The sequence below is a fragment of the Theropithecus gelada genome, chromosome 19 (assembly GCF_003255815.1).
Source record: "Theropithecus gelada isolate Dixy chromosome 19, Tgel_1.0, whole genome shotgun sequence".
Lineage (NCBI taxonomy): Eukaryota > Metazoa > Chordata > Mammalia > Primates > Cercopithecidae > Theropithecus > Theropithecus gelada.
The window spans coordinates 18,709,452-18,722,258 of record NC_037687.1 but is presented as its reverse complement, the minus strand read 5'-3'; the positions used below and the strand labels follow the sequence as shown (position 1 = coordinate 18,722,258).

General features: G+C 54.6%; 1 protein-coding gene across 1 annotated transcript in view; it reads right to left on the bottom strand.

The window, feature by feature from the left end:
- Positions 1 to 1,846: 1,846 nt before the first annotated feature.
- The window catches only part of SLC25A42 (solute carrier family 25 member 42), a 49,111-nt gene continuing 38,150 nt past the window's right edge, over positions 1,847 to 12,807 (bottom strand). Inside the window, exons 3-8 of the mRNA XM_025367202.1 lie at positions 12,427 to 12,532; positions 9,729 to 9,754; positions 8,946 to 9,112; positions 8,247 to 8,363; positions 6,260 to 6,411; positions 1,847 to 4,265 (exon numbers count right to left, since the gene is read on the bottom strand). Coding sequence (XP_025222987.1) covers positions 3,958 to 4,265; positions 6,260 to 6,411; positions 8,247 to 8,363; positions 8,946 to 9,112; positions 9,729 to 9,754; positions 12,427 to 12,532 — 876 coding nt within the window. The 3' untranslated portion in view covers positions 1,847 to 3,957. The remainder of the gene's footprint in view (positions 4,266 to 6,259; positions 6,412 to 8,246; positions 8,364 to 8,945; positions 9,113 to 9,728; positions 9,755 to 12,426; positions 12,533 to 12,807) is intronic.

The following is a 12,807-nucleotide window of genomic DNA, read 5'->3' as shown; positions in this document are numbered from 1 at the left end:
CAGGAGTTTGAGACCAGCCTGGCCAACATGGTGAAACCCCGTCTCTACTAAAAATACAAAAAAATTAGCTGGGTGGCAGGCGCCTGTAGTCCCAGCTACTTAGGAGGCTGAGGCAGGAGAATCGCTTGAACCCGGGAGGTGGAGGTTGCAGTGAGCCGAGATCGTGCCATTGTAAAAAGACACTGGGCAAAAAGAGCAACACTCCATCTCAAAAACAAAACAAAAACCCCAAATAAACAAAAAAAAAAAAACAAAAAAACTCCCACTAGTTCCCTTATAGATAACATCTCTATGTATGGGCCACCATGGTAATGGTTGCTTAAGTTGTTCTTCAGGAACAGGATCAGTTCTTGTCCAGTTCAAATGGGCCGAGAGCCGAACCTTCACCTCGGCCTGTGTGTATTTAGGTGGTGACCTTTTGACATTAGAAGGCCCAACACTACACCCTCAGATCATGATAACAATGTCATTTGGTGAACACGCATCCTATGGAATGCATCCTATGGAAAAGCCATGAAGCTTGACTACGCATGCACGGTTCCCCGACTGCCCCACTTTCCCCCGTGTCTCTGACCACCTTGCTCCTCTATCCCTTAAATATCCCTAAAACCCCATCTTCAGGGAGGCGGATTTGAGATCTGTTCTCCTTTCTCCTCACTTGGCTGCCTCATGAATAAACTCTTCGCTGCAAAACCTGTCATCTCTGTTGTCGTACTGATGGGCAGAACGAGCCTGGTTTGGTAACATAAGGGATGCGTGAATTTCTGAGTAGCTGGTACCACCAAGACTGGCTAATTAAAAAAAAATTTTTTTGAGATGGAGACTTGCTCAGTCACTCAGGCTGGAGAGCAGTGGCTCACTGCAACCTCTGCCTCCCAGGTTCAAGCAATTCTCCTGCCTCAGCCTCCTGAGTAGCTGGGATTTTTGTACTTTTACTAGAGATGGTGTTTCAGCATGTTGGTCAGGCTGGTCTCGAACTCCTGACCTCAAGTGATCCACCTCCCCTGGCCTCCCAAAGTGCTGGGAGTAAAGGCATGAGCCACTGCACCTGGCCTAATTTTTTTTTTTTTTTTTTCTGTAGAGATGGGGGGTCTCACTATGTTGCCTAGGCTGGTCTCAAACTCCTGGGCTCAAGCAATCCACCTGCCTCAGTCTCCCAAAGTGCTGGGATTACAGGCGTGAGCCACCGCACCCACCTTGGTGAATTTTACCATGGGAATCCTCTAGGAGAAAACTGCATAGCTGCTAAACAGTATGTACAACACAGACCAACTCAAAAGAAATCCTGCTGCACGTGAGCAGGTTGGAGAGCAGCGGGGGGTCAGCACAGTGGAACTTGTTCCTACTCCTACCCCAACAAGAGCACCAGGCCTGTGCTGGCCCAGCCACCTCTCCTCTCTGGGCACGCAGAGGCTCCCACTTCTGGCCTGGTGGTGGGTGGGCCCTGCAAGTTGCTCTGGCCAATGGGCTGCAGGCAAAGTGAGCCGGGATTGCCATTGGAGACCCTGTGATGGCTGCCCCTGCAGATGGTGACTGATGTTCAGACCTGAAGCCTCAGCCAGCCCCAGAGTGCAGGGCTCTTGGGAAGGAAGGCCGTGTTCAAGTCCATGAGACTTTGGGCTGCGCTGGATGCAGCTGGAGACGGCCCCTCCTGCCTTTGTGGGTGGCCACATATATCCTGAATGGGACGAGTGTATGCACAGAATCTCTGTGGGAGGAGACAGGAGAAAATGGTCACAGGAGGCCCCCTGCGGAGGGAACTGTTCACCTACTTTTCACTGTAAGCCCTTGTGGACAGCTGGTGTTTTCTGGAAAATTGTGGTATGTATGAATTCAAACAACAATCGCATTTAAAAACTTTATTCAAGACTTTTATTCAGAACATTTATCACAAATATGTTTCAAAAACACTTCAACCCTGTTTGGGGGTTCATGGGGGAAGATGTGGGGTCAGAGCCAAAGAACAGCCAGGAGCAGGAGAAGAAGTCATTTATATTTTTATTAAATATACTCTCTTGGCACAAATCTTTAAAATATATAAACATTAGATATAAACAGTGTCTTCATGGCATCAAAATATAACTCCAGACCAGGACCAGAGACTAGCAGGGAGGCGAGTGACCGCACAGCCTCGAGGGCCTGGCTGTGTGCAGGGGTGGGGGACAGCACTGTCCCAACTCCTGCCGGGTCCCACTCAGCTGGGAGCCATCTCCGGGGAGACACACTGGGGTCAGCAGGGCCTGGGGGACCCTCCCACCTACACCTTGTCTCTCCTGCCTAGCCTGTGGCCCCAAATCCATCCATTTGGTCTCACCCACCTGGGGCAGACCCCCAATCCCTATTGCTGTCACATGCTTGTGTGAGCTGGGTGCCCTCTCATCTCCCTGTGAGGGTTGCCCTGCCTCTCCTGCCAAGTCTGAGTGCTGGGTAAAGGATACCCACCCAGTGGGACAACCCCTCACAGCCATCACAGGCTGCCTGGGCCTCTGGGGACGAGATCAGGGATGGCTGGTGGCCACATGCAAGGAAGGCAGAGAGAGCGGTCTGCACACCCACAGGTCCAAGGCAAGAACAGGAGGAGGACAGAAGGAAGGGAGAAATGGAAGTCACAGCTGGAGATGAACAAGCTCAGATCCCTTCACACAGAGTGTGCTGAGCCAGCCGTGGAAAGCAACACTCACGTTACGCTCACCCTGGCACCAGCTCAGGGGTTCAATGTCAATAGATCATAGACCCGGGGTCAGCCAAGTTGAAAACCAAAACAAAAAACAAACAAACAAAAAAAAGAAGGGTGTTTCTGAGTCCCTGTGATATCTGGTGGGCCCTGGGGGACTTCTCTGAGAGACCAGTTAGCTCCCCTGGGTACCTCAGCTCTTCCTCACCTCCCACCCCCAGGCTATACTCTGTCATGAGGCTCCCACTCGGGGAGATCGAGGCTACCAGGTGCCCCGTGCTCCATTTCATAGAAACTGAACAACTCCTGTGGGCTTTAAATTGCTCCATATCCCAGCCAAATGCCTGCTCAAGTGGGGACCCAGGGACCCGTTGTATACCACAGCTGGGCAGAGGGTTGGGGCACTGAGACGCTGGGCCCAGGGGGCAGGAGCTTCTGGGCCAAAGGGGGCGGCTTGGGTGCTTACATTTCAGCAGATGCCCCAGGCTGCAGGTCTGACCCAAACCTGAGGCAGTTCCATGTCATGGCCTGGGCCTCCAGCCCTGCTGCAGAGCAAGCGTGAGTCTTCTGGGAAGGTTACAAAGCAGGTGGGCAGGCAACCCTAGGGGGAGATGTGCTCTTGAGGACCCAGCTGCTTGCAGGGTCTAGGATAGAGACAGACATGAGGCTCTGGGGGACACTGTTCCCAGCAGGAGGCTCTGGTGACTGAGGAGTCGTGGCCACGCGGGAAATACTGGAGAAGGCAGGGCCGGCAGGGTGGGGTGGTCCAGGGGCTGCATTTGTGACCAAAGCTGATCACGAGGCTGGCCCCATCCAGGGCAGGGTCCGCCTGCAGGAAAGGCGTCCCCACACCCTGGAGGCCCGGCAGGCACCTGGAGTCAGAACAAGAAGGGCCAGGCGCGGTCTGGCTCTGAGCCTGGTGGGGACAGGGGTCACTAGAATCAGCAGCATGTCGGAGGACACACAGGATCAGGAGGTGGAGCCGACCACGCCCCACTAGGGCCTTTTGGGCAACACCTCCGGCAGGCAGCGCCAGCCTCTGCAGAGGAAGGAGGAGGGGGGCTGCGGGACCCCCCCACACCATCGCCCCAACACTGCACTTCCAGGGCCGCCAGCTTTGCGTTTGGACCTGGACTCTGAGCCCAGGCTCCTCAGGTCCACCTTCTCGTTCCACAAAGCGCCTCATGTGGCTCCTGAGGTGGAATCAAGCGCGCCCCCCGTTCCGTGGGCCCAGAATACAAAGGGGTCACTGGTCCACCGTCCTGAGAGCAGCTCAGGGTACCCTAGCTCTGCAGGTGCCGCAGCAGGATCTGCATGAGGTCGAAGGTGGTGAAGCTGATGCCCACGGCGATAGGACCCTTGACCCAGTTCATGCTCAAGCCTTTGTAGAGGCCGCGCACGGCGCCCTCCTCCCGCACGATGGTGCGCAGCGTGCAGGCGATCGAGGCACGCGGGTAGCCGGTGACGCCGGCCGTCTGCATACGCCGCCGCACCACATCCAGCGGGTACGAGGCCGATTGCCCGATAAGGCCAGCGCAGGCGCCGAAGATCATGCGCTCGAAGGGGTAGGGCTGTCGGCGGCCACTGTACTCTGCAGGGCAAGGGGCGGGAGGGCCGTGAGGGCGCCGCGAGGGGGCGTGCACCCCGCACCCGTGCGCGCGCACCTTTGCACCCCTAGGAGCAACCTGCGTGCACATACACACATGCACTTGCACCCCCACGTGTGTTCGCACTCATGCGCACCCACACGCCCCACTGCCTCATCCCCGGGGTTGCTCCTTTCACTCAAACTCGAGAAATAATTTTTTTTTTTTTTTTTTTTTTTGAGAGGGAGTTTCACTCTTGTTGCTCAGGCTGGAGTGCAATGGCGCAATCTCGGCTCACTGCAACCTCTGCCTCGCCGGTTCAAGCCATTCTCCTGTCTCAGCCTCCCCAGTAGCTGGGATTATAGGCATGCACCACCACGCCTGGCTAATGTTGTATTTTTGGTAGAGACAGGGTTTCTCCATGACCAACATGGAGAAACCTCGTCTCTACTAAAAACACACAAAAATTAGCCAAGTGTGGTGGCGGGAGCCTGTAATCCCAGCTACTCGGGCGGCTGAGGCAGGAGAATGGCTTGAACCGGGAAGCAGAGGTTGCAGTGAGCTGAGATCATTCCACTGCACTCCAGCCTGGGCGACAGAGCGAGACTCTATCTCAAAAAAACAGCCAGACAGGAGGCACTGTGATCTGCTCACCAGGTGGGTAAAAACGTGGGGTCTGATGGCATCACGTGGGGTGAGAACATGGGGACAAGGTGCTGGGAAGCACTCCAGAAAGAAACACCAAAAATGGGGTTTTATAGTCACACAAGGAGACGAGCTCCTGGATGTCGGCTGATCACAGAAAACCTGGTAACAGCCAAAGGCACCCCAAGGAGGGAAGGCCCACTGTGCAGACACTAAAAAGGCGGAACAGAGCACAGATGCTGGTGGATGCACCCCAAACCAGCTGAGCTGGGAGCTGCACTCCCGCGTGAGCATTTTGTATACCTGTGAAAGGTGACATGGTTTTGTTCATGCCACAGATAAATACATACAGAAGTATTTTCCAAGCAGTCTTAAGGGGTGCAACCCTCACTTCTAATAAGAGGCCTCAGGAGAGAGACTTGGGCCCTCAACATTACCCCTAACATTTTATTTCTTTGACAAAAAATGTGTGGGAGCAGGCTGGGCGCAGTGGCTCACACATTTAACCCCAGCACTTTGGGGCAGGCCAAGGCAGGAGGATCGCTTGGGCCCAGGAGTTTGAGACCAACTTGGGCAACAGAGGGAGACCCCAGCTCTGTAACAAAGAAAAAAAACAAAATATCTGGGAGCAAATGTAGCAAAATGTTCACATGAGGTGGCAGGTATGAGTGTGATATCATTCTTTGTACTTTTTGATTTTCTCCCAAATACCAACACAAGCAAGAGTACTTCCCTTCCATCTGGGTTTTACCCATATGCTTTGTGTTTGTGCTTGTGAAGATGTTAGGTGGCTGTCAATGCTCTGGGTGACACACTGGGCTTCCCAGAGTCACTTTTTTTTTTTTCTTCTTGAGACAGGGTCTCACTTTGACACCCAGGCTGCTGTGCAGTGGTGAGATTACTGCTCACTGCAGCCTTGACCTCCCAGGCTTAGGTGATCTTCCCACCTTAGCCTCTCCAGTAGCTGGGACCACAGGCGTGCGCCACCATGCCTAATTTTTTTGTATCTTTGGTAGAGACGGGGTTTCGCCATGTTGCCCAGGCTGGTCTGGAACTCCTGACCTCAAGTGATCCGCCCACCTTGGTCTCCCAAAGTGCTGGGATTATAGGCATGAGCCATGGCACTGGCCAGAGTTCCTCTCACATAGGCATTTCAGGCAGTGAGTCCAGGTTCCTCAGTGGTGGCTGGACACAGTGTGTTTTCTCCCGATTTGGATGTGGGTCTACAGCCTGCCCCACCCAGGGGTCGTACCCCACTCTGCCCAGTCTCCAGGTCTATGTGACCCAGGTGGAGCTGCGGTCCCCAGGGAATGCTTCCTGAACGTCCCCTCCCCATGCCCCCAGCTCTCCTTACCTCTGTGCAGGCTCTTGAGCGTCTCATAGGTGAAGAAGCTCAGGCCGGCGTAGGGAATGACCCCCAGCACAGTGGGCATAAATCCGTGGTAGAGGGTCTTCAGCCCCTCTTCTCTCGAGATGCGGATGAAGACATGAAAGATGTTGCTGTACCTGCCAGGACAGAGCAGCCCAGCAGGTGGGACTCGGGCCTCCCAGGCACAGGGAGGAGCCACAGAGGCTCTTGGCTCCTCCCACAGCCGGCTGGGCCTGGGTGTGTTTGGATGTTGATGTTTTCCTTCTTCAAGACATATAACCCCATCGCCCAAGCTTTGGCATTAGAGGGGAAATGCACGGGTAAGCCTAGACTCCACCTTTGCCACAGGAAGCACTCTGGCATGCTCAGCCCTTGTCTCTTTGTTTTTTTTGTTTGTTTGTTTATTTTTGTTTTGAGACAGTCTCCCTCTGTTGCCCAGGCTGGAGTGTAGTGTCACAATCTCGACTCACTGCAACCTCTGCCTCCTGGGTTCAAGTGATTCTCCTGCTTCAGCCTCCCAAATAGCTGGGATTACAGATACATGCCAGCAGACCTGGCTAATTTTTGTATTTTTAGTAGAAACAGAGTTTCACCATGTTGACCAGACTGGTCTTGAACTCCTGACCTCAGGTGATCCACCCACTTCAGTCTCCCAAAGTGCTGGAATTACAGGCATGAGCCACCATGCCCGGCCTCTATTCTTACACTTTTTTTGTCTTTTATTTTTGGAAACAGGGTCTCACTCTGCGGCCTGGCTGGAGTGTAGTGGTGTGATCATGGCTCACTGCAGCCTCAAGCTGCCAGACTCAAGCAATCCTCCTCCCTCAGCCTCTGGAGCAACTGGGACCACAGGCGTATGCCACCACACCAGGCTAATATTTCAGTTTTTGTAGAGATGGGGTCTTGCTATGTCGCCCAGGCTGATCTCAAACTCCTGGGCCCAAGCGATCCTCCTGCCTTGGCCTCCCAAAGTGCTGGGTTTACAGTCATGAGCCACTGCACCCAGGCCCAAGCCCGGTCTATTCTTTTTTTCTTTTTTTTTTTTTGAGACGGAGTCTTGCTCTGTCGCCCAGGCTGGAGTGCAGTGGCCGGATCTTAGCTCACTGCAAGCTCCGCCTCCTGGGTTTACGCCATTCTCCTGCCTCAGCCTCCCGAGTAGCTGGGAGTACAGGTGCCCGCCACTTCGCCCGGCTAGTTTTTTGTATTTTTTAGTAGAGACAGGGTTTCACCGTGTTAGCCAGGATGGTCTCAATCTCCTGACCTTGTGATCCACCCGTCTTGGCCTCCCAAAGTGCTGGGATTACAGGCTTGAGCCACCGCGCCCGGCCGCCCGGTCTATTCTTAACACATTTTTCATGATCATGGTATCTTCCCTGAATTAAGCAATCTAGTCTCACAATTTTTTTTTTTTTTTTTTTTTTTTTTTTTTTTAAGGCAGAGTCTGGCTCTATTGCCTATGCTGGAGTGCAGTGGCTAGATCTCGGCTCACTGCAACTTCTGCCTCCCGGGTTCAAGCAATTCTCCTGCCTCAGCCTCCCGGGTAGCTGGGAATACAGGTGAGTGTCACCATGCCCGGCTAATTTTTGTATTTTTAGTAAAGATGGGGTTTCACCATGTTGCCCAGGCTGCTCTCAAACTCCTGACCTCAAGTGATCCGCCCGCCTCGGCCTCCCAAAGTTTTGGGATTACAGGTGTGAGCCACTGCCATATTCTTACATATTTTTAATGCATCTGTGCCCAGTTCAAAATGAAGACTCTTGGTTTTGATCTAAGCAGAAACTGACCCCCAGGCTAAGAGAACAAATTGCTGCCTTTCTGGAACAGCTGCAGAATAAAACACGAGGCCTGCCCTGTGGACACAGAGGCCCAGATGCAAACCCCAGGGGCCCGAGAGAGAGAGGGATTCCGACCTGGGAGCCCCCGAGACACAGAGCCCCCGGGGCTGATGCGCATCACAGACGTAAGGACTCACATTTCCTTCGGGGTTACGGCCATCCGCGCTCTGACCAGGTCCAGGGGGTAGGTCAGTGAAGCGGCTGTCGTTCCAGCCAGTGCGCCGGCGAAGAGGCGAGGCCAAGGGGGCAGGGCTCTGAACAGGGCAGGGGGAGAAGGCGAGACGCCAGTGAGGGGACTGCAGATGCACAGAGGCCCAGCCTGGAGCACACGCACGTCTCTGCTGGGGCGGGGACAGGGGTGGGGACCGAGGAACACGAGGCGGGTTTGGCTTTCTCGTGGCCAAGATGATGGGGTCTCTGGAGTGGGCCTCATTTTGAGGTTCACATGGCTGCCTTCCCTTCCCCGCTGCTGGCATAAATTAATCAATGATACGTATTTTCCCTGCGGCCCAGGGGGCATAGTGGCCTGTCTCTCTGGGATTTATGTGTGGGGGTGGAGAAACGTCTGGAGACAAACGGGCAAAGGAGAGGAGCTCTGAAGACAGAATAGGGCATGTGACAGAGTCAGGGGGCGCCTCAGGAGGGCCTGGGTGAGGAATCTCCCGGTGTTTCATTGAGGGAAGAGGGAGTGCGGGGCTAGGGGCAGGGCACCGAGAAGAAAACGCGGAGAGGGCGGGGCATAGGGAGGGCAGGGGGCAGGGCGTACAGAAGAAAGAGAGAGGGGCGGGCGGGGGCGGGGCGATTCTGGGGCGGGGCAGGGCGGGGCGGGGCCTCACTCTCCGCGGAAGCCATAGTAGCTGCCCAGGATGCGCTTGTACTCTTCGTGGGCGCTGAACTGGATGGCGGCGTAGGGCACCACGCGCACCATGGTGGCCGAGTTCCCGCGCCACAAGCTGAGAAAGCCCTCGTTGAGGTAGGTGTAGTAGAGGACCCGGAAGGCCTCCTGGAGATAAGCGGGGAGGTCAACATCCCTCCGCCTCTGCCTGCCCTCCCTGTGCGCCTGTGTGACCAGCAGAGCGCTGAAAGTGCGGAGGCGGGGCCGGGGTGACCCCATCTCCATGCACAGTAAACACCCCCACCCCCATGTGAGGGCCCCACCCCGATTTGTCCAGACTGACATTATCAACCCCAGCCCCGTCCCTCCTCCCTATGTTTTCTGGGCCTCCCACCCCAGCAAGTTCTCCATCCCTGGGGACTGCAAAGCGAACCAGGCTGCAAAGCAGCTCGGAGCCTGCCCGAGGGCATGTCTGTTGGTGTTTGGCATTCTAGCTTTTACAGTTGATCTTTTTCTTTATTAAGAAGGTAGCACCTGCTCTCTAACAATAAATCAAACATGAAAGGTTGTTTTAGAGCTGTTGAGTCTCCCCACCCCACTGCCGGAAAGACACTCGGGATGTCCCGTCAATTCCCAGGCTGGGCTGTGTCCAGGCAGAGCTGGGGATGGGAAGACAGGTAGTCCTGTCCCCACCCCTGAGACTCAGATCACCTGCCTAACTCCTGCCAGCCCAGCAGGGTAGTGGTGACTGTCCCCAGGCCAGGGCGGTGACATAGTGGCTCACCTTGGCAGAAAATCTTTTTGAAGACACTGGAAAAAACAGAAGCACAAAAGCCACTGAGAACCTCGCGTCTGCGTAGCCCCACCCCCGGCACCCCCTAGCAGAGTCGCCCTCCTCTGCCCCCCAATCTTGTCCCAGGAATGGGAGCTGAGCTGACACCCAACCCCCAGAATAGTGAGGGTCTCCAGTGAGAGAACGTGTCTGAGATGGGTTGGCACTCAGCCCCCTGTCCCTGGACTAGACTACTATTCACCCAAACTCCTGCAGTGAAGGTGTCCCAGCCGCCAGGCACTTGGGCCTCAGCTGAAAGCCCTGGCTCTCAGAACAAGGCTTGCGGGTTCTACGTGTGCGGTCAGCCCTCTTTTCCGGACATGCCCCTCCCAGGGCCCCAGCACAGGCACTGCTATCCTGCCTCTCCCACCCCCTGTGGCTGCCAGGTTCCCTCTCTGGTTCTGTGCTGCCCTTGGGCATGGGGGACCCGAGCCATGTTGCGCCACGAGCACTCTTGGGAGAGACCCAGAAAAACGGGCCACAAACAGTCACCAGGAGCCTCTGACGGCCTGGCAGCCCGCTTCCCTCAGCCCTCGCCCCCCACCACTTGTGTGTGCAACGTGCATGCATGCCTGCTGCCTCCAGGGTTGAACCCCAGTTCCCTGAAGAACACAACACCCCGCACCTGCTCATGTGCACTTAAAGGGGCCTGCCCTGGCCAGGCGCAGTGGCTCAAATCTGTAATCCCAGCACTCTGGGAGGCTGAGGCGGGTGGATCACCTGAGGTCAGGAGGTCGAGACCAGCCTGGCCAACATGGCAAAACGCTGACTCTACTAAAAAAAAATACAAAAAAATTAGCCGGGCATGGTGGCAGACTCCTGCAATCCCAGCTACTCGGGAGGCTGAGGCAGGAGAATCGCTGAAATCCGGGAGGTGGAGGTTGCGGTGAGCCGAGATCGCACCACTGCACTCCAGCCTGGGGAACAGAGAGACTCTGTCTCAAAATAAATAAATAAATAAAAGGACCTGCCCCTTTTGAAGACCTGCCAGCTCACTGGATGCCCATGCCTGCCAAGGAGGACGCTGATATTCATGCCTCCACTTTATGGAGGAGGAAACTGGGACACAGAGAGGGTAGGGGATCAGCTCAAGGTGGTGGGAAGGGCCTGGCTGAAGTCTGCAGATTCTTCCCAAACAGCTGAGGGGCAGAGGGCCCCGGCCGTAACCATCTTGCTTCTGGGCCCTGGGCAGGAACTGGTAACTGTTTGAGGGGGGCAAAGGCCACCTCTTCAAAGGACTCTGCGACTGTTTAACCCTAGGGAGGGAGGGTGAGGGTTTCTGTTAAGGGTTTAATTTCTGTCCTCCGAAAAGCTGTGTCCAAATTCTAACCCTTAATCCCCAAGAAGATGGCCTTATCTGAAAGCAGGGCCTTTGCAGATGTAATAGAGTTAAGGTAAGGTTGTGCTGGGTTAGGGTGGGCTCTAAATGCAAATTGGTGTCCTTATAAGAAGAGAAAACAGGCCGGGCGCGATAGCTCATGCCCGTAATCCCAGCACTTTGGGAGGCCAAGGGGGGTGGATCACTTGAGGCCAGGAGTTCAGGACCAGCCGGGCCAACACAGCGAAACCTGTCTCTGCTAAAAATACAAAAAAATTAGCCAGGCATGGTGGTGCGTGCCTGTAGTCCCAGCTAGTCAGGAGGCTAAGGCAGGAGAATTACTTGAACTGGGGAGATGGAGGTTGCAGTGAGCCAAGATCACACCACTGAACTCCAGCCTGGGTGACAGAGCGAGAGTCTATCTCAAAAACAAACCAACAAAATAAATATACAGAGAGAAAACAGACACACACATGATGACAGATGCAGAAATTGGAGCCATGCGGCCACAAGCCAAGGAGAACCAGGAGCCCCCAGAAGCTGGAAGAAGTAAGGAAGATCCTCCCCTAGAGCCTCTGGAGGGAACGCAGCCCTGCCCACACCTTTAGACTTCTGGCCTCAGGACTGTGAGAGAAGAAATTCCTGTTGTTTGAGGCCACCTGGTTTGTGGTCTGACAGTAGCCCCAGGAAACTCGTACAGATTTGAAGTGGATTTTTAAATTTTATTTATTTATTTATTTATTTATTTATTTATTCATTCATTCATTCATTCATTCATTCATTCATTTATTGAGACAGAGTCTCTCTGTCACCCAGGCTGGAGTGCAAAGCCGCGATCTCGGCTCACTGCAACCTCCGCCTCCCAGGTTCAAGCGATTCTCCTGACTCAGCCTCCAGAGTAACTGGGATTGCAGGTGCCCGCCACCATATCCAGCTAATTTTTATATTTTTAGTAGAGGCGGGGTTTCCCCATGTTGGCCAGGCTGCTCTCAAACTCCTGACCTCAAGTGATCCATCCACCTCGGCCTCCCAAAGTGCTGGGATTACAGGCAAGAGCCACTGCGCCTGGCCTCTAAGTGGATTTTAAAGAGACATTAAAAAAACCTAATTTGAGTGCAGTGGAGCATACCCATAGTCCCAGCTACTTGGGAGGCTTAGGCAAAAGGATCACTTGAGCCCAGGAGTTTAAGGCCAGCCTGGGCAACAGAGAAAAACCTCATTTCTAAAATAAATCTAAAAAAAAAAAACAATTTGAAGCATGGTTTAGGGGCCATGAAGGAGGAGGTGACCGCCTGGCAGCTTCTCTATCACATGGGGAAGGACAACACTTACCTTGGAAGATGATTTTGGTTCGGTCCAGGGGGGCTACTGCTGTTTTGGCAAGGGCGCCAGCCAGGGCCCCAGACAGCAGGGAGCTGAGCACTTGCCTGTGGTCACGCTGCAACAGAACACGTGATCAGAGGTCAGAGGGCAGGGGGTCTGTTCTGCAGAGGACCGTGCCCCAGAAGTGCCTTCCTTACACCCTCTGGGCCAGGGCCAAGGGATGCACCCCACCCTGAGTGTGTTGGCGCTGCTTGGTTCTGGGTGATCCATGGTGGGTCCACAGGCCACAGTGAAAACCTCCCAGGATAACAGGGACCATCCACGTTGGAGGTGAGGTGTGCAGGTTTAACATTCTCAGAGACAGGCTCACAATAGGACTGGCCTATGTGC